Genomic DNA, 21,507 nt, shown 5'->3' with positions numbered 1-21,507 from the left:
TATGATAATGGCTTTTTGACGTCCAGCACATCCAAGTCTTTTTGGATGCTGGGGTGTCACTAGCTTAAACGTGTGCCTGTCCAGCACTAAGTTGAGCCACCACAACCTGGAGAGAGACTGCAGAGAATAACCACTGATCTAACTAACCACTATAAACTGACTTGATGAACTCTCTCACTCTCAGCTAAAAGAAGAATCTCTCAGGGTGTGTGTCCATTGCCAAGCTGTATTTTACAGCTGGCGCTGTTTTCTTGTTGTTTACAGTGGGCTTCAGGGCAATCAGCTTCAGGGCGCTATAGAAACCAGAGCTGTGTTCCAAACGCTTTTTAGCTCCATAGCGCCGTGAGCTCTAGGCTTTTTTGGCAGTTGAAAAAAGTTGAACTTTTTGGGCTACAGCGCAGGCTGTAAAAGGCTGTTGCAATTGGGACACACACCCTTAAAGATCTGTAAGCCTCCTCCTCTAGGTCAGGGAAGAGAGGACAATGAGTCGGCTTCTTGAAGAGCTGGGTTATAAACTCCCCCTGGTTACTGTCTCTCTGAACTAACAAAGCCAGGGAGCGGCTGACCTCCCGAGACACACGGGAACAAAGCAGAACCTCCGCCTTGGAGGTCAGGTGACTGTCGTCGCCTAGATAGGCGCTCTTTACCTGCCTGACAGTGTGGGCTGACATGTGGAACACAGGACGTGGCATCCGAGGTGAGGGAGCCTTCCTCTTTCATGCCAGGCCTGTTTGAAATGCAAAACAGGGAAAACAGTGCCAGAGTGATGTGTCTCGCCCCTTATGGATTTGGTAGAGGCAGAACAGAGAAATCTAACACGACGTGAAGAATCATGTATAGTAAACAGACAGAACTGTATACAGCACACCCAGTCTCATAAAAACTAAACATGCGCCCACACTCCTAAACAGCCCCTGCCCGCCCCCTCCCAAACAGCCCCCGCCACCCCTCGCCAGGGCACTATCAGAGGGGCTTAGTTCCAGGCCAGCACAGGGCCTCTCTGTGTTTTAGGAGGCAATCTGTTCGGCCTGTCTGCACTGGTTCACATTACATCACTGCCCCGGCAGCCTGTAAATCCTCCCCGTGAAACGCGATGCTGTCGGGGAGGACATGGTGGGGAGGACGCGGCGCTCAGACGCCAACAGCCAGGCGCACGGACACGGGCCAGGTAACGCCGCCCGGCGCGTCCAGCTTCGGTCCCGTCACCAAGCGCAACGCACACATGGAAAAGCGGACGACCCGCAGTGATAAACTCTGACGGCTTAATGGCTGTTTGACTTCCTCTCTAATTTGCCTCGCAAATACGAGTAGGGGAATGGACGTTTAATGTGAGAGAGCAGATTAGCATAGCTAATGACAGAGTGATATTCCCTGGCTCATCATAAATGCTAATCCTGCGCCGGCTAAGGAGATCCTGAATGACATTACTGTGTTTTTATGGTGCTCTCGGGTTAAAAAACCCCCACGGCACCCACCGTGAAGGAGAGGTTGAGTACAAAGGCGCGCCGGGCCGAGACAGGACGGAGCGGGATCCAGGTCTGATCTTTCTCAGACGCAATTGTTGTTCAGGGGAAGTTGGCGGCCGTCTCATTAGGGGCCCGATAAACAACTGACGGAAGCTAAACAACAGGAAAACAAACATGGACGCCGGCAGCGGGAGCGGAAGTGGGGCGTTGGAGAGCGGCGTCCGGTTGCATAGGGCCAGGTGGCAGAGCTCGTTATTCAAGCCTGCGGCCTAGAGCCACCTGGAGCCACCTGATCCCAAGTCCCTGCGCCTCCGGTCCACCAGGACGCCAGAGGCCGTGAACAGAGGGAGTAGGATAAGAGGATTTGGGACAGAGAGAGTAGCTCTTCGTGTGACGAGCACAGACCAGGGGCGCTGGGACAAGAGCAAACGCTTTCTAATATTAGACCAAAATAACATCGCAAAAACTGGGCTGGGGCATCGTGTACTGTCTAGTGAAGCTGAACTCTGTGACCAAATCACATTATCCCTGATCTCTAACATCCGCCCTCGTGTGACACGGGCTCCGCTTTTGATGAAAATGCTGCGAAGTGTCCTAATGGTTTATGCTAATACGGACAGGGGGGGGGGGGACCTGCACACCTTTTTGGGTTTTTGTGATGAGACAAAGACAATTGACCGCCGGTGGTGGTGGGGTTGTAATCCTGGGCCCCATGCTGGGGAGATTACACCTCACACACACGCCTCAGGTGACTCACTGAAGTCCCTGCTGGACCGCGGGGTGCCCAGCTGCCGGCCTGCTAGCCTGAGGAAGGCACTGGAACAAACAGAGGGTGGAAAGCTGGGCTTTGGGCTAGAAGGGACTCAGCGGTAAAGGAAAAAACAACACAAGAAAGAGAGGAAAGAGGTTGAAAGAGAGGAAGCACCAGGTAAGGCTCTGCCCAGGGAGGATACAGCACACCAACCCGACAGATACGTTGACATCGTGAGCGCAATTAAATAACAATAGTTGTGGTTCATTCTGTGTAGTTCTCCACCAAGGGTAACATTTGTAGCATATTCTCTTTTAACCACGGCAAGACCACAACATCCAGATTCTGCCGAAAGGGGATATGCCTGCCTCCCTCTCCCTCCCCCTCTCCCTCCCTCTCTCTCTCTCTCTCCCCCTTCTCACTCACTCACTCAAAACTCTATCAAAATTTCCATTCTTCCACAGAGGATATGCAACTTCAGACAAAGTGTGTCGTAATGTTTCTGTTTCCTCTCACATAAGATTACAAACAGCCATGGGGATCCAGGACATGGCTTCCCTTCAGTGTAGAGGAGCTTAGCTTAGATACTCATAATCAGAATGCTCTTAGAGAGAAGGGTCCTGCCAAAAAAGGAAGGGAGCAGAATAGCCAGCTGATCCTCATTACGAAGCCCAGGAGAAGAACACGGGCCTAGACTAGACGGATCACAGGGGGTTCTGATATCCCATCAGGTCCCATGTCTCCAGAGCTCATATTCTCAGATAACTAAACCATGTGAGGAGATTTCCACTGTCTTACTCTCAGCCAACTACACACAGCAGGTTCCCTTTTTACTTTCCACGGTTCCAGACAAGGAAGAAAGAAAAAAAAAACACACTGGTGAAAGCCAAAAGAGAACCTCTGATAATACCATCTATCAGATCCCAGAGCATGACGGGCTTTGACACGGATGCTTAGGGGAGTGACCGCCTGGATACGAGCAGTGAGCAGGTCTGAGGATCTAATCCTTGTTTACAGTCATTTACTCTCTATTCATCAGAGTGCATTTCTGAGACGGAGCCAAGTATTGCAGCGCAGTCGATTTGCCACAGAGCCAGTGAGGAGATCGCTTCCTTGTTTAGGCTTCCTGTGAATGGGGGAGAGTCAAAGTGTTTGGATTGGATACGGCCTGTTTCAGACAACTAGGTCACCCCCAAGAAAACTAATGAGTCTACATGAACAGCATCTTCATGTCCGATGTGAGAATTCCGCATGTAATTTCTTAAGCGATGTTGGAATTTTGAGATTTGTGGCTAGGGGCGTTATACAAGATACAGAAGGAATGAATCAACAGCGTCTTGTTTAGCTCTGCTGCTGTATAACTGAAGCGCTAACACGTGACAATCAGTGGATTGTTCTGAGATGAAGGAGATGAAGGTCTTACCTCCAGTCTCTGGACCATCTCCCTGATGTCCTCGCCACAGTTGTCGTGGGCGGACAGCATGACGCACTCCCCGCGCTCGTAGAAGATCTTGATGCTCACGATCCCCGAGGTCCAGCCGATCACGTCGCGGCAGGAGCAGTTGAACACCACGTTCCTGGAGTCCTCCTCGATCAGCACGATGAACTCGTTGGAGACGCCCAGCAGGCAGTCCACGTCGGCAGACTGGCCGAAGTCGCGGGCGCACACGCTCCAGGTGATGGCGCCCACGCTGAGCAGGTGCGCGTCCCTCCGTGGCTTGGCCTTCTCCTTCTTCTTGGCGCCCAGGGTGATGAAGCTGAACTTGACGGCGGAGTCGATGGTGGCCGCGCTGACAAAGTTCTCCGCCAGGTCCCTCAGGTACTCCTGGCGCGTGCGCGTCGCCATGGCGCGGAACTTCTCCGACTTGTGAGCGGCATTCTCGGCGTTGATTACCTTGGCGAGGAGGAAGTCCCTGAAGACAGCCGACTTGGGGAAGGTGACGGCCTTGGGGATGGGAGGGCCGAAGGGGGGCACGTCTTTAGACCGGGAGACCGCCACGCTGGAGCGGAGGACAACAGATATTAGCATAATAGTAGTCGTAGGTTAAGGATTATAGAGAGGCCAGTTACATCAGGCCCATTACCCATCAAATAAAAACAGTAAGATTTGTTTCCCCCTGGTGACTTTCTAACTGAAATACCATCAAAATGCTAAAAACACCAGAAAATTATAGAGCATTGTAATGATACAGGGAGGAAAAGGACAAGTTATCAGTACAGAAATACAAAGAGGCTTTAATGCTATGACTCATAGTGCTCCTCTGATTAAGTTTAAATGCTATGTCATTAACAAGAGCAGTCTTGCCTTCAAACAACTACTTGAGTAAAGAATCATAATTTATAATTCTATGGCGTCTCTGAAGATAACTCTGAGAGAGACCAAAAGTGTCTCCCAGACATTATAACCTTGGGAGTCGTAAAATTAAAAGGAACCAGAGGAAAACATTAGCAGGCAACCATTATTACGTCTTTAAATTAAGCTGCTCCAAATCTCAAGCTGAGGTATTAAATGTCACAGATATAATGTGGAAGAGACATCAAAGATAACCACTTTCCCTGTCTTGAGGGTGTCAGTTTACCTCAAGAGTTTTTGCTTCTCTCTCTGAAACGCGAGGTACAATATTTGTCGTCTCAAATCAATGCCGTCAGTTTTAAATGTGCTTCACACTTTTGCTGCTCTTCATCTGCTTCACCTGCCTGTCGAGTAAGAATAGCTTTTAGCCAGCCAGGCGTGCTGCGACGTGACAGCGAAGACGCGCTGCTCCTCACCTGTAGCAGACGTTGTCAGTGCAGGGGTTGTGGACTTTGACGATGACAAACACGTGTTGAAAGTGGGAGCGGATGTTTTTGGGAGTGAAGGGGAGAGCCCCAGGCTCCTGGAACACAATGGTGACGATGTCGTTGCCAATGTGCCTCTTCCTCAAAAGCTAGTGGGAGACGGGGAGAAAGGGGAGAAAATAAATGGAAAGAATTAAACGGATTTGTGTTGGAAGAGGGGGTGAAAGATGACCGTTTCCTGTTCTCCTGTGCTGAGAGTGAGGGGCTGGCTGCTACTTGCAGCCTCCATTTCCAGAGAGGCTGCGACTCAGAGAAGTGGAATGGGTTCCAGCATCCTCCCATCTCCCAGAATAGCTCGGTACTGAAATGAGTAGTCACCGGCTTCCAGTCCAGCGCTGTCAGCAGACGGAACACCAAATAATTCACAGAGCACATATTGTTCAATTCTATTAAGCCATTGAAGTGCATCCAGCCATTTCAACACATCCAGCTGTGGTCTGGAATAACCCCTGGCAGTCTGAGGTGCTGACTTCACATCCGCATGCCAGGGGAATCAATATCCAGGTGTCAGACATGCCCTAGACATCTAGACATGCCCTTCTGAAACGTTGTTTTGACTCTCTGACTCTCGTTACTGCACAAGAGGCGCGAGGGCCCATAACCAAATAGGATTAGAGGTGAACTGTGGGAGAATGGAGGGAGGAGCTCTACTTGGGCCTTCTGAAAGATTACCGCCAGGGATTACATGCTAATCCCGCTAAATCAAATGGAAATGGAAAAGGAGAAAAGAATGGTTAAGAAAACTTCCTAATCCTGCCAATCTGGGGTATGGAGATGCTCTTGTTTCTTCATAGCCCTCGTCGCCATGACACCCAGCACTCTTTCTACCAGTTCATACACAGAGGTGACACAATGTGCTTCACAATAAAGGGGGAGGAACATAGCTTTTCCTGTATACTAACTCTGACATTCTCCACCAGGCACACACATCTGAGACAATATAGGAGACCTGACCTCTCTCAACGAGATGATAGAGTAAGCTCTGGGAAAACATTGACTATTACTTTAGCCGTATATCTTCTCCTATAGTCCAATACTCCTTCTTGCAAGTGTCACAGTGGGTGGAGAGAGAGAGAGACAGAGGGAGCGAGAGCAAGAGAGAGAGAGAGAGAGAGAGAGAGAGAGAGAGAGAGAGAGAGAGAGAGAGAGACAGTCAGGGCTGAACCTCCTTCTTAATCATGGCTCCATCTCTCACCAGTCCGCCACCAGATCCAATTAATCCCACTCGTTACCGCAGATCGACATGAACCCCTCCACCGCCGACCCCACGCACACCCCCCTCCCCCCCGGGGCACAAACTGATTAAAACACTCTAGCTACAGCCGTGGGCGCGGTTACCACGGCAACGCCCCTGGTTTCAACTTGTCGGGTCATTACCATCACGAGATGAGGCTCAGGGGAGCGGTTGACGGGAACTGGGATTGGAGGTCTCCTAGCGCATTGCTCCACCTGCGTGTGTGTGTGTCTTCCTTGTGTGTTTGGTGGAGGGACTGACCAGCGTTGTGTGTGTGTGTCTTCCTTGTGTGTTTGGTGGAGGGACTGACCAGCGTTGTGTGTGTGTGTCTTCCTTGTGTGTTTGGTGGAGGGACTGACCAGCATTGTGTGTGTGTGTCTTCTGTGTGTGTTTGGTGGAGGAACTGACCTGTTGTCTGTTGTTGGGGGTGTAGGGCAGCAGGGTGGAGACGTGGAACATCAGCTCGTAGTCCTTGTAGGTGGTGTAGAGAGAGTGGGTCCCTGTGGAGTCCGCTGCAACGGACAGAAGAGACACAGTCAAGTTCAAGGTCAACAGCGAGTATGTGTGTGTGTGTGTGTGTGTGTGTGCGTGCTTGTGAGTGTGTACACGTGTGTGTGTTCTTATTCTTGTTGTGGAGCTTGTGTGTGTGTGTGTGTGTGTGTGTGTGTTCTTACTCTTGTTGTCCAGCTGGGCTCGGTACTTGGTGAAACCTTTGAGCCGCACCCTCTGGCCCAGCAGGTCCAGGAACTCGTCCAGGGCCGGTCCGGCGCTCTCGTTGTTGTACATCTCCTCCTCCGTGCTCTGGCCCGCCTTGCAGTACAGCACGCCCACCTTGTGCTGGAAACTCAGCTGGAAACACACACACACACATACACACAAACACACACGCACGCACACACATGCACACAGTACAGTAAGTAGCTTGTTCTGTAGTATGTCTCACACATTTCACCAACACACACAAGCGCACACACACACACACACACACACACGCACACACACACACACACACACACACACACACACACACACACACACACACACACACACACACACACACACACACACACACACACACACACACACACACACACACACACACACAGCAGTTGAGTTCACACTTTCCACCCCAGCGCTGGAGCGAGGGTCCTCTGAACCCTGTGCTGTGGAGGTGGCCTGAGCAGCGTCCAGAACTCTCAGCAGAGTCATGAATCAGCCGGCGCTAACAGCCTCGCGAGCGGACAGGGAGGGAACGGCAGCCGGACCACAGCTGGATCACCTCCACACATGAACCGGCGCATCTCAATCCTCCCGAAACATACACACGCTAATGTAAAGAAGGGATTATTTATCTCTCATGAGCTCCGCTGTTGTGTTTGTGTAGCAGTATGAGAGTTATTTCTTTTTGGGGGGGGGCCCCCGGTCGGTTTGCATAGCGGCACGGAATAATAAGCGACTAGAGATCTCTCGCTCCGACCCCCCCCCCCCCACCCACCATCGCTTGTGTGGCGTATGTGAACAGCGACATTCACACAGAACGTTGCTTTCTTTGGTAGAAAATGAAAGCGGTCCATCGGCAGTTTCCCACGGCGACGCTTACGAAACACCCAGGGGGGTGGAAGGGTTCGTGACAAACCTGGCGAGAAGTGAGACCGACGCACGCGGCCTGAGGAGAACGCCATTTCACTCTCTCGCCCCAGTGCCCTATAGAGCTGCTGAACCACGGTGAACCACGCGGAACCACACGGAACCACGCAGAACCACACAGAGCTGTGAATCACTCAGGGACACAATAGAATCCTTTGCTTTGGGGGAAACCTGTTGTCCCCCTTCGTCCCCAACTGAAGACGACCTCCTCCCGAAAAAATCCAGGTCAAATGTGATCAAAGACAACACGGCTTCCTGAGAAACGGTAGCAAAGGAACGGTAGCTGAGAAATAACTAAAACGACGCTTTCATTCTTTCACACAGGTCAAGCGCTCCCTGTGCTCTCCCAACACTGTTGTCATGGTGACTCCCTTCTCCCCCAGCAGGCCTGTATTGCCGTCGGCGGGTTCACGCCGTGCTCGGCACAGAGCGGCCCGGCTTCGCCACTGATTGCTACTGTAGCCTCGGTCTCCGCTCTGCGGTAAGTGGACTCACTTGACCCCCTTAGGCCCTCAAAACAGCCCTCCAATCCGAAGACAATCTTAGGCTACTACCCTTTAGAGGGAAAATGCATCATCGCCCGGATAGCGGAGAATGCTAGGCTTAGGGACAAAAAAAACCAAAACCAAAACATGAGTGACTAAGCATGGGAGCTGCTTGAGGCGAGGCAGGGTTGGAGTCCAGACTGTGGTGCTTTTAGCCTCCCTAATTCCGTCACCGTCCTTTCCTCCTCCTGGCTGCTCTCTGATGTGTCCCTTTAAAGGCATCATCTCTTTAATGGCATCATCCCTTTAATGGCATCATCCCTTTGATGGCACCAGTCTCAAAGGAGCAGGAGGAGGAATGGGGAAAAAGGGATCACATTCAAGGTGGCCCTCTATCATCATCATCATCATCATCATCGAGAGAGAGAAATGACTTGGGAATGGAATGGCAGCGGTAGCATTGAAGGCTTGGATATTGACCGAGCGACTGAGCAAGACGCAGTGCTATTGGAGAAACGGTTCTGTTGGAGAAACGATTCTGCAGTCCAGAACATCTGGAGAGAGGTTTGTTACGAAACACCATCTTTCACTGTCATGCTTGTTTGCAGGCTTTTTCAACCTGTTGGCCTCCGATAAGAGAGAGGGTCCAAACAGTGGACATGGTGAGAGACTTAAAAAGAATGAATTACTGTTATGTTTAGGGCTGGGTATCGAGTCGAATTTCAAGAATCGATTCGATTCCGATTCACAAGGTTCAGAATCGATTATCATGATTCAATTCGATTCGATTCAATTCAATTCGATTCATCGATTCGGTTAGTGTTACTAAAACCAGATTTTTTTTTGCTGTAACCTTAATTACATGACTTCCAAGTTATGCAACACATCAATACTAGGGCTGGGTATCGATACTGATTTCCAAAAATGAATGAATGAATGACTCATTGAATGAATTAATGAACTATTCATTTCTTAATTTATTCATTCATTCATTCAATAAAATATCGATTTTGGGATTCATGAATCAATTCAGAATCATTTGATTCAGAATCGATTCAGAATCGATGAATCGATTTTTTGAACCCAGCCCTAGTTATGTTCCCTGTCAAAGCCTTTTGTATTGCAATGCAATTGGCACGGAAGGTGCTATAATCAAGTTTTGTGTGATTTTGAGGGACTGTAGTCCCACTGGAGAGTTCAGAGCAATCCTCAGGGACATGCTGGGACATCATGAGAGCCAATTGTGTGACATAACGCTCCATTGGGACATCTGTCTTCATTAAATTTTCACAAAAGCCCCCAGCCCAGGCCAAAAATGGCCTCAGAGGGACCTATCCCATCTCACATATTTGAGGTTTGCACGCACACACACACACGCGCACGCACGCACGCACGCGCACACACACACACACACACACACACACACACACACACACACACACACACACACACACACACACACACACACACACACACACACACACACATCCAAGATGATTCTTTAGACAGGTGTGTCGGATCAATGCGACAAAAGTTTGTAATGGATATAGAAGCACAAAATGATAGGGATAGTTTTTTGACAAACATTGGCTATCTGCATAATTAAAAACAAAATTTTACATTAAGAGTTAGGGTTTGTCAACAGCCTCATAACATAAGAGATTCAAATGACCACCACAGCTCCAACCCTACCAGTGCACTAATAAGGTTTTTCAAATCTCTCAAACAGCCTGATAGCCTCATACCAAGATGGCGGATGGATCAGGGGATTTGCAGTGGAAGTGTCAACCAAGCTGTTATGGGCTAGGTCTTTGGGTGTCAGTGTCATGCCAGGGAATCAGGAAGCTGGTCCTGATCTCGGAGGGAATCCTGATCTCAGTGGGTGGTGGTGGGAGCTATAATCCACAGAACCTGGTTCCAATCGAACCCGTCTCAACGTACATCCTCCTCTCAAACCCGTCTGATCCCAATCATCCAGAGATCCGGGCTGGAACACGACCATGACAACTGCAATTTTAAACGGATTAGTGGATCTGGTAAAAATCGCAAACGGCCTTTGGTTGGGAACACTGGAATGACATTTACCATTGCCGTTTTTCTTCTTAATAACAACTTTCCGATTGCTATCGCCTTTCATTGAACCCCCCCCCCCCCCCCCCACACACACACAAATCTGATTTGCTTTGCTGCTTAATAGTTTTTCCAGCCCATCTATGTATGTCTAGCATAGTAGTGCAGTAGTAATCTAAAACACACACATGTCATGCTCTCCTCTTACAGCCAGGAACCATTACCCACGATGCTAAGCGCTGAGATGCTGATGCTCTCTCTCTCTCTCCCTCTCCCTCTCCCTCTCCCTCTCCCTCTCCCTCTCTCCCTCTCCCTCTCTCCCTCTCTCTCTCTCTCTCTGATGTTTACCAGAGAACTGGCACTCCTTGGGGCGCTGTGATTGGCTGCTTCACTCAGCAGGTGCCCCCTGTGTGTGAGTGCCCAAGCCCGCTTGGCTGGCACACACACGCGCACACATACACACACACACAAGCACACACGCACAAATACATTCATTGAGCAGAATGGGTCTTCCATTCTCTGAGCTTTACTACATCTCCACTTTGATCTAAAGCTTCCTTTCTGAATCATTTTACCCACACACAAACAAATTTGAGGGCGTCGAGAGTCTGGAATTGCCGGAATACTGATTACGCCATATTTTTTGCGCCGCATGCATGGCATTAATGATGAAAACAGAGGCGTGCAAAAACACTGGCGTTCAAATATAACACAGCCTCTACTCCCCTTCTGGTTTGAGGTCTGCGGGGAGGACTGCCAGCTGGTCCGTGCCCGGGCCGTGAGGAGCTCTGGACCGCCCAGCACTGCCTTTCACTGCCTCCTTCTCCAACAGCGTTCCTTCTATGTATTTGTTCTTAGGCGTGGTGCTATTTCTGTTGCGCTGTCGGGTTATCTTCAGTAACCCCTGGCGTACGGCTGACGGTAGACAGTATCTCATACTGAATGGCGTGGGAGGTCTCTAGCTGGCTAGACATCATGAACTGACTCCTACATGTTGAACTGACTCCTACGCTCAATATCGACCATTCAGAACGCACAACTCCCTCCAGCTACGATCATGCATATCAAAAACACAAAAGTAGATGACTGCATTAGTGTGAGTTCATGTGTGGGCGCCGGGAGGGCTCAAGGGCATTTCTGATAAAGAATAGCACCTTACTGTACTGTATAGTAATATTTACACATAACAAAACCTGTTTAGGAGGACAGGTATCAAAACGTTGCTCTGTTTTTCAAATGGCACAGCTCCCAGCCAGAAGCCACGCAAAGAAACGCACCTGTTGCACATTTAGCACTGAACAGAAGGTGTCTTAAAGTGTGCTTGCTTGTGTGTGTGTGTGTGTGTGTGTGTGTGTGTGTGTCTGTGTGTTCACCTGGCACAATATCCAAAAGTCCTAGAGGGACTTGCTCAACACATTCCATTATGACAGACCTTCCCTTGTCGATGGCAGGATGAGCACACGCTAACAAACGCAATTACACAAATATAAGCAAGAGCTCCTTTGGCAGTTAAATGACACTACCTCAGTGCAATCCATTTACCGTTTCATTCAGAAATATATTAAAGGGCTTACCATCACACAATTAATGGCTTTCTTCCATACTGACGAATACGGAGGATCCATATCGCTAAAAGTCATTCCATTCAAACGGAGATAATGCAGACTGGCATCGCCTACCGTCCCGGTGGAATAACCAATCAGACGCCCGACCCAGACAGAACACGCTGTCAGAAGGGTTGTACCGCTGCCTGGCCTGCATATCTTCCAGGTGGGGACGGGGACGGGGGGGTTGTCAGATAAATCGATACTAGACCTTGCGAGTCTGGGAGCCATATTGATTCACCTTAAGCGTGATATTGGCTTGTCCTCTGCCACCGCCCGGGAGCTCGTGAATAACTTAAAACAGCGTTGACAGGACGCAGCAGGGGCTGCATAAGGAGCGCCCGCCATTTAAGATGAAAGTCAAACTCGGATTGCATTCTATCAAAAATACAAAAGTCCCCGAACGCTGAGATGCCATCCAATCAATCAAGTTCACTTTCGTTAAGGTCGGACTAAGAAGAGGTCATGGCACAGGCTTTGACAAGTCTTCGTGGTTATCCGCAAGAACGTCCAGCCCCCCCAGCCCTCATTCCCTCAGCCCTTATCCCCCCAGCCCTCCTCCCCCCGGCCCTCATCCCCCCAGCCCTCATCCCCCTGGCCTCATCCCCCTGGCCCTCATCCCCCAGCCCTCATCCCCTCAGCCCTCATCCCCCCAGCCCTCATCCCCCGGCCCTCATCCCAGCAGTACTCACGCCCTGCTCGTCCAGTTTGAGGAGCTGCTCTGGGACCTTCGGGGAGCTAAGCGCCAGTCTCAGGCACGGGATGTTGAGCTCGGGGATCACGTACTCCAGCACCTCCTTCAGAGGGAGCCCCCGCGCCGTCCCGTGTCTGGCCGTCGACGGCACCGCGTCCTCCAGGATCGCCCCGCGCAGGGTGGTCAACTGTGGGAGAGAGACATGAGAGAGAGAGGTGAGAGAGAGAGAGAGAGAGAGAGAGAGAGAGAGAGATGAGAGGGAGAGAGAGAGACATGAGAGAGAGAGAGAGATGAGAGAGAGAGAGACATGAGAGAGAGAGAGATGAGAGAGAGAAAGATGAGAGAGATGAGAGAGAGAGAGACATGAGAGAGAGAGAGATGAGAGAGAGAAAGATGAGAGAGAGATGAGAGAGAGAGATGAGAGAGAGAGATGAGAGAGAGATGAGAGAGAGAGAGAGCGAGAGAGAGAGAGAGAGAGAGAGGTGAAAGAGAGAGATGAGAGAGAGAGATCACAGGTATGGCTGTTGAGATGGAGGCTTATGAGTCTGCGTTGTAGAGAGCCGATCTGACGGCAGAGATCACCTTAGATATATACTTATTATTTGAATTATGTACCAACCGGTATAACGTGATAATGCAATGTTAAAGATTGTCTTATGACGCGCCATATCTATTAAGGACACCGCCTCACAGCTGGTGCGGCCATTTTAGACTCCTGCAGGCGACAACATTGGACACCCACCTGCTAAATAATAAGAAATGGGCTAAATCCGGATGTTAAGTAGTGTGTTACTTTTCACCCCATTAATGTGTCCCATTAATGTGCCCCCCCCCCCCCCCCCCCCCCCTCCCTCCTCTCCTCCTACCCCCACTCCTCTGTCCGTTCCCTGGTGTGATATAAACACATCGCGGCCACAGTTACACTCAGATCCCGCTCCCTCCCTAAAGCCTGCAGCCATGGCCGCCGTGTCAGTCTGCTCTTAGAGAGACTCATCTGAATGGCTGATTACTTCACTGCAGGTCCAGAGAGAGACAGACAGAGGGGTGTAGGGAGAGAGGGAGAGAGAGAGAGAGAGAGGGGTGTAGGGAGAGAGAGAGACAGAGAGAGACAGACAGAGGGGTGTAGGGAGAGAGAGGAGAGAGAGAGAGGGGGGGGGTGTAGGGAGAGAGAGAGAGAGAGAGAGAGGCAGAGGGGTGTAGGGAGAGAGAGGTATAGGGAGAGAGAGAGAGTGAGAGAGACAGGGGGTGTAGAGAGAGACAGATGGATGTAGGGAGGGAGAGAGAGAGAGAGAGAGAGGGGTGTAGAGAGAGACAGACGGGTGTAGGGAGAGAGAGAGAGAGAGAGGGGGTTGTAGAGAGAGACAGACGGGTGTAGGAAGAGAGAGAGCGAAAGAGAGAGAGGGGTGTAGAGAGAGACAGACGGGTGTAGGGAGAGAGAGAGGGGGAGAGAGAGAGAGACGGGTGTAGGGAGAGAGAGAGGGGGAGAGAGAGAGAGACGGGTGTAGGGAGAGAGAGAGGGGGAGAGAGAGAGAGACGGGTGTAGGGAGAGAGAGAGGGGGGGAGAGAGAGAGGGGGGGGGTGTAGGGAGAGAGAAGGGGAGAGAGAGACAGACGGGTGTAAGGAGAGCTGAGACAAACCATTCTGGTGATTGGAGAAATGTAACTTTAATATCAGTGACAGGACTCCGTCCGCTGCGTCCGTCTCACTTGAATTATTCAGGAGGACGAGGCCCTCGACGCCACTGAGAGCCTTTTCTCCGCGTGGTGGGGGAGCTGTGTGTTCCTGCAGGACTCATTTCAGTTGGGTGTTTGCTTGTGCGTGTGTGTGTGTGTGTGTCTGTGTGTATGTGGACAACTGCACAGGACTCTCTCAAGTGTGCTTGACTGAGCGCATGAGTGAGTCAGGGCTGACTTGGTCACATGACTACATCAGGACGCCCTGAGCGGAAGGAAGCAGAGGCGACAGCATCCGCCCGTTGGGTTTGGGTCGACTTCCGCTCCGTTCTGAGAACACACACGATGCAGCGAGAAGAGTCAGGCGCGGTCACCTGGCTGGTCCTGAAGGTGACCCGGTAGTTGTACTGCATCCCGTCCTTCTCCTTCCCCTCGTCCAGCTTCTCCCTGCGGACGCTGACCGCCACGGGGCCCAGGTTCTCATCCACCCCGAAGTAGTTCTGGTGCTCTGGAAGGAAGAAACAAAACAAAACAAAAAACACTCAACGTTTCGTCTCTTTTCAGCTTTTCGAAACGAACGCACTCAAAAATGACACACCGGTTCCACGCAGGGATACCATCACCAGATACCGCTGTGAAAGCCCGTCAACGACTGCCGTCTGTCTGATCCGATCACACCAAAATGCGTCCTCTCAAAATCCTCCCTTCATGGTACAGTAAGCTACACTCATTCTATATTCCATTTACAGGTTGATGTTACGACGCCAACAGCTGGCGCGGCCATTTGAGACATTTTAGATGTTACAACGCCAACGTTTCGCACACGCTGAGTGGGTCCTCCGCCGGGATCCGGCAGATCCCAGATTACGGAGCTCCGGAGAGGCAGATTAGACCCCCCCCCCCCCCCCCCCCCCCCCAGATGGAGCTCTGACCCCTTTCTCTTTGTTATGGTAACAGAACCGCAAGTCAGTCGTCGGTCGCTGGATGCTAAGGATAGATTGGTATTTATTTGAAAAGGTTAGTGGACGTTTGCAGGGTTACGCATCATTGGTGATGCATCCGCTGTGCTCCGGGACATCCACCAGGGAAAAAAAGACTCAACTGACTGAGCGAATAAAAGCAATCGTGTTTCCTTTTGGAGGGAATTCTACCAGAGAGCACAGACCAGTGTGAGATGAAACGCCCGAATGAAACCTCGCTCGTTCTTTACCCTCTGCTAACCCAGACAAAAACGGAAGAGGAGAGAGAGCAGAGGAGGAGAGGGGCAGAGAGGGGAGCTGTGTTTTAGAAGCGCGCGGCGGCGCCTTAAGCAAACAGCCCCTAATCCCGGTCAAAGCCCCGGGCGAATGACTGGGATTCAGCAGACGACGACCCTTAAAGCCCCCCCTCCCCCCCCCCCCCCGGGGGTCCGGCTAAACCACGGCTCTCCCCAAAGCGCCTCGGAGAGATTAAACCACAGAGGGGAAAAGACACCGCACCGCTCGTCCACAGGCCGGCACCGGTCACCGTGACGTCCGCCGCGTGACGGGGGACATGTCGACATGAATAATCGAGCGCCTGCGAGGGAGGAGAGAGAGCCCAGGGGCCCACTAGACGGGTACGAGGCGTCCTAAAAGGGCACTGTGAAGGCAGACGCTGATGCTAGAGGTACTGTAGGGATTTTGCTGTTAGAGGTATGGATTTTTTTGGGTGCTAAGCAGACGTTGATGTTAGAGGTAGGGATTTTTTTGGGTGCTAAGCAGACTCTGCTGTTAGAGGTATGGATTTTTTTGGGTGCTAGGCAGACGTGGATGTTAGAGGTAGGGATTTTTTTGGGTGCTAAGCAGACGTTGATGTTAGAGGTAGGGATTTTTTTGGGTGCTAGGCAGACGTTGATGTTAGAGGTATGGATTTTTTTGGGTGCTAGGCAGACGCTGATGTTAGAGGTAGGGATTTTGGCCAAACACTTCTGTAGTGTCCCTTCTCCCTCTCAGCCGTGACGGCGTTGTCTTCCTATCCCTGTACACTGGTATCCACCTGTTTGTGTGTGTGCTGCTGCGTGTGAGACATCTCCTGGTGGTGTGTGTGACATCTCCTGGTGGTGTGTGTGTGGGTGTTGCACTGTCGCTGTCCTGTCACTCACACACACATGTTGGCACCGGGGGGGGGAGGGGTGCAGCAGGGGCTCTGCTAATCAATGGGATCAATGCTGAGCCCGGGCGATAAAAGCCTGCTCTAAAGTGTTGACAAGGTGTGTGTGTGTGTGTGCGCGTGCGTGTGTGTGTCGTGTTACAGGGGTGATGACAGACCTGTCTCGCAAACAAAATACCGAGACGCTAATAGCCTGAGAGGCATACGGCTGATTCCACCTTTCCACCATGAAAAAAGCCTTTTCCAAATAGACACTTGTGACACCTAGAAAAATCGCTTGATTTATAGTCTCTGCAAAGAAGAAAAAAAATACAGGGTAAATGAATTCTATCATTAACTGTGTGAATTTAACAGTTAATAATTTCAGAAAATGGAGCGCACTAAAACAGGTGGCGTGATCAAATTGAGTTTCTTCTCTGTAAAGTAAGTCGGGCAAAATGTTGTGGAAAATGATTATTAATTCCCCAACAGAATAAGCTCACTAAGACGATCTGATATCAGCTGAGTGAATATGTAATCGGTTCATTCTCCATGACTGGAGACATCAAGCTTCCCAATCACACACACACACGCGTGCCCATGCACACACACGCACACACGTTCTGCAGTGAATGTACTTTGAACAGCGTCCTGAAGAGGTCCAGGCATTGCCCCTATGGGAAAGGTGGAGCAGCTGTTTGGTGGGGGGGGGCTTAAGAATGGGTAACCCAATATGCTGAGAGAGCCAGACGCAGGGAATCGCGCACACGCACGCTCACACACACACACACACACACACACACACACACACACACACACACACACACACACACACACACACACACACACACACACACACACACACACACACACACACACCCGACACTCTACGGTGATGAGTTGTGTGGGGGGAGTGGTATTTTCAGATTCAGACACCTACTATGAGTTTTAATGAGCAGCGCTGGGACCTCGGTGTGGTTTTGCTGACCCTGAGGTTCCGTGTGAGGGGTGTTCCCCCCCTGGAGGAACAGCTGCCGTTCCCTCTCCGCCTCTCCTCTCACTTCTCACATGACTAATCAGGGCTCTTCCACACGCCCAGGGCAGCGTCTCAGCGGAGGGCACGGCCACTCACTCGCCTGCTGAGGAGAGAGTGAAGCGCACGCCCTTCAACGCCCCCAACACAAGCAGCCCCGTTGTTCTGCTCCGACATCTTCCTCTGGCTCCGAGAAAATAACTAGGCTGTCCAGATATTCTGCTCTCCAGAGCTGAAGTGTGACTTGTGGTGGAAAATTTAAGTACAGAAGTAATGATATACTTCTTAGTGCTGTTGATTTCAATATGGCCACCACTATATGGGTGACTGTAATGTTGTTTTGACTTGTATGACGTTAATCTGTTGTTAGGAGGACCCTAGCAACATTAGCCTTATCTCTTTCTCCTGAAGTCTTATCTCTCCAGTTCTTGAGGGTGCGGTTTCTTCTGTGGGCTATAAAAATGAAGCGCTCCAGAAGCTCGATGCTGATGTCATGGAAGAGCTTGGAGATTGCGTACCTTGCTTGTTTGTGCCATTAGCCCATTTGCAAATGTAATTTGAAAGAATAAACAATATTTTACGAATTCAGAAGTCTGGCGTCTGTTTAACGAGGTTGACTGAGAAATCCTTTAACAGACTCCACTCTGGATGAACCCTTCCTCACACGGAGAAACAGCACACACACACACACACACACACACACACACACACACACACACACACACACATACATACATACATACAGTACACACACACACACACACACACACACACACACACACACACACATACAATACATACATACATACATACATACATACATACATACATACATACATACATACATACAGTACAGTGCAGTGAAGAGAAAATCACCATGGGACCTTAAATCAGAAAACATATGGTAGTGAAAGGCATGAGAAAAATTATTTCTTGATCCCGATTGAATTGATGATTCATGATGATTCATGATTGATGCCATGACCATCATATATGATGTTTGTCAATTTAAAACATTTAAAACGCAAGTTACCTAATATTAGCTAGCCGACATGACACTCGTTTAACACTCACCAAAACCTTGTAAAGCCGATCTGGCATGCCAGCTCTTACAGAACTGACTAACTCTTCTTTCGCATTCCTGCAGCTCTCAACATGGACAGACTAATAGTGATTTCACCTCTTTACATAATTTTAAACTCGTTCTGGAATAAATGCTTTACAGTATTACTACAAATTGCGACTTTCTTGACTTGCAAAATTATGTTTTAAATTGATAAACATCATATGTGTATGGCAAAATTCAAATGGGATCATGAAATTATTTGTTTACGCCATTTTGTACCGTACATATTTTTTCAGAATAAAAGTCCTGCTTCCGCGTAGGCACTCTATATAAAGGTGTCAGCAGCATGGCATGTCTCACCTTTCCCGTAGAAGTACTTGTGGTAGTAGTAGGCTCCCAGGTCGATGTGCTCGATGATGTAGCGTTTGACCTTCTCTCTGTGGATTGGCTGGTTCTCCCTGGGCACCTCCAGGACCGACACGCCGGCGTTGGTGCAGTGCGAGCTGAGGGACGACTCGAACGAGCAGTTCTCTCCCCCGCCGCTGTAGGTGGCGCTGTTGGCTCTGGAGAGGGAGATCCTCCGCTCGCCCTCCCCCCCGATCTCGTTGCGAAAGTGCGGGCAGCCGAGCACCAGGCTGTTGCTCTTCCCGTCGCCGTCGTCGGTGTCCAGGTTCTCCTTGGGGTTCAGGTCCTCCCGGCTGCCTGTGGGCGACTCGAACACGGGGGCGTTTCCGCCGCCGCCCATCCCGCCCTCTGCCCCGGGTCCAGGCCCGACTCCGGGCCCCGTGGCGCCGGGGGCCTGGTGGTACTGGGAGGCGGCAGAGGCCCCGGTGGTGGTGTTCTTCCTCTGGCTCAGGCCGGCCCTGTTGGCCACCGCCTCGCTGATGCTGAAGAGGACGCTCTGGACGTCGTAGTGGGCGAAGCACTTCTGGAAGCTGAGCGGCCGCCGGTCCTCCTGCTCGGCGGCAAGCCGGCAGGCGTCGCCCTCGCTCTTGATGGCGCGCAGCTTGCGGAAGAGGGAGGTCTCGGAGGAGTCCGACTTGAGGCGCCGCATGAAGCTCTTCTCCCTCTCGCGGCTGTAGAGGAGCGAGCCGTCCACGTAGTCGTAGCCACCCACGTGGACGATCTCGCCGCGGGCTATCTGCGCCGCCGTCTGCAGGCTGGGAGAGAGGGCGGCGTCGTAGCGCAGCAGCTCGGGGAAGCCGAGCGGCGGCGCGCTGCGGGGGTCCAGCGCGTCCACCCGGTAGCCCCTCAGCATGGCGAAGAAGCCGTCGGTGTTCAGGCCCTGCCGGTCGATGGATGACGTGCTGCCGTACTCGCGGTGCAGCGAGGCGCCCGTGTTGGGGTTGACGGCGCTCTGGTCCACGACGTCCTCGGAGTCGATGTCGCTGATGGTGACGTCGCTGTTGCTGCGCTGGCGAATGGGGTGGAGCCCCTTCGCCGGGGAGTTGCCGAGGAGGTCGCTTAGAGAGTACCTGGCGTCAGGGTACTCAGAGTCCAGCGGCTGGTCGCCCTGCTCCATTATGTCTGCCGATTGGTCCGGCTGCTGTCCGTTCTGAAAGGCCGCCATCACGCTCTCGTAGTTGGACGAGGGGCGGCCCTCCCAGCCCTTCTCTCTGGGGGGCCATTCGGTCACCCTGGCCCGGACGCCCATCTTGGGCATGGCGGGCGTTCCGTTGGCCTTCCCGTCAGAGGCCGGGGGTCCCATGGTGCCGTTCAGAGCTTTGAGCTTCCTGTTGAAGAGCTCCTCAGACTGCATGGCTCTGGCGTAGTCGCTTCCCGGCCGCTTCGATACGTCGACTGTGGCGGCGCTCAGAAAACTCATATCCTGCTGGCGGACTCGAGATGGGACTCCCTCTCCATTACGCTGTGTGAGTCGGTCATCGGCGTTCGGTCAGAGGGCAGCTGTCCCCGAGTCGAGGGTGGGGGGTGGGCGGGGAAGGGGGGGGGGGGAGGGGCCAATGGTTGTCACAAGTCCATAGCTCACAGGAGGCGGCTGCCACGTCAGACGGGCGGCATTTGGGGGGGGGGCCGGGGGGGTGGGGGGGTGGGCGTGAAGGGCGAGCGTCTGCGATGTGACTCCTCCCCTCACGGTCCACGGAGGATTCGGGACAACTGGAGCGGGGTCTGCTGAAGAACAAGAACACAGAGAAGGGAACGTTGAGAACAAGAACACAGAGAAGGGAACGTTGAGAACAAGAACACAGAGAAGGGAACGTTGAGAACAAGAACACAGAGAAGGGAACGTTGAGAACAAGAACACAGAGAAAGGAACGTTGAGAACAAGAACACAGAGAAGGGAACGTTGAGAACAAGAACACAGAGAAGGGAACGTTGAGAACAAGAACACAGAGAAGGGAACGTTGAGAACAAGAACACAGAGAAGGAAACGTTGAGATGCAGCCACAACCCTTCGACCGAGCCATCAACAAGACCCAGGACAAGCAGCTGGGCGTCTTCCTCTAAATGCCCCTGGGATCAGGCCTGTGATGCGGGTGAGTGTACTACTGGCCAGCCGGGTGAGTGTACTACTGGCCAGCCGGGTGAGAGTACTACTGACCAGCTGGGTGAGAGTACTACTGGCCAGCCGGGTGAGTGTACTACTGGCCAGCCGGGTGAGTGTACTACTGGCCAGCCGGGTGAGTGTACTACTGGCCAGCCGGGTGAGTGTACTACTGGCCAGCCGGGTGAGTGTACTACTGGCCAGCCGGGTGAGTGTACTACTGGCCAGACCATCCTACACTCTGTCATCTTAGAATAAACAGCCAGCAAGAGGGACGGATGGCTGTAGTTTCAAAGGTACACGTAATTTGAGTGTTCCTTTTTAGGCAGGCCAT

At 51.6% G+C, this 21,507-nt stretch overlaps 1 protein-coding gene across 1 annotated transcript in view; it reads right to left on the bottom strand.

The window, feature by feature from the left end:
• Window positions 1–20,429, bottom strand: part of LOC311327277 (signal-induced proliferation-associated 1-like protein 2) — a gene marked incomplete at its 5' end in the record, with an annotated part of 60,351 nt that extends 39,922 nt beyond the window's left edge. The window contains 7 exons of the mRNA XM_084460309.1: window positions 3,641–4,217; window positions 4,987–5,144; window positions 6,698–6,801; window positions 6,964–7,138; window positions 12,788–12,976; window positions 14,837–14,970; window positions 19,031–20,429. Coding sequence (XP_084316435.1) covers window positions 3,641–4,217; window positions 4,987–5,144; window positions 6,698–6,801; window positions 6,964–7,138; window positions 12,788–12,976; window positions 14,837–14,970; window positions 19,031–20,429 — 2,736 coding nt within the window. The remainder of the gene's footprint in view (window positions 1–3,640; window positions 4,218–4,986; window positions 5,145–6,697; window positions 6,802–6,963; window positions 7,139–12,787; window positions 12,977–14,836; window positions 14,971–19,030) is intronic.
• Window positions 20,430–21,507: the final 1,078 nt, after the last annotated feature.

Source organism: Borostomias antarcticus (genome assembly GCF_949987555.1).
Source record: "Borostomias antarcticus genome assembly, chromosome: 2".
NCBI lineage: Eukaryota > Metazoa > Chordata > Actinopteri > Stomiiformes > Stomiidae > Borostomias > Borostomias antarcticus.
This window is presented reverse-complemented; position numbering and strand designations above follow the sequence as displayed.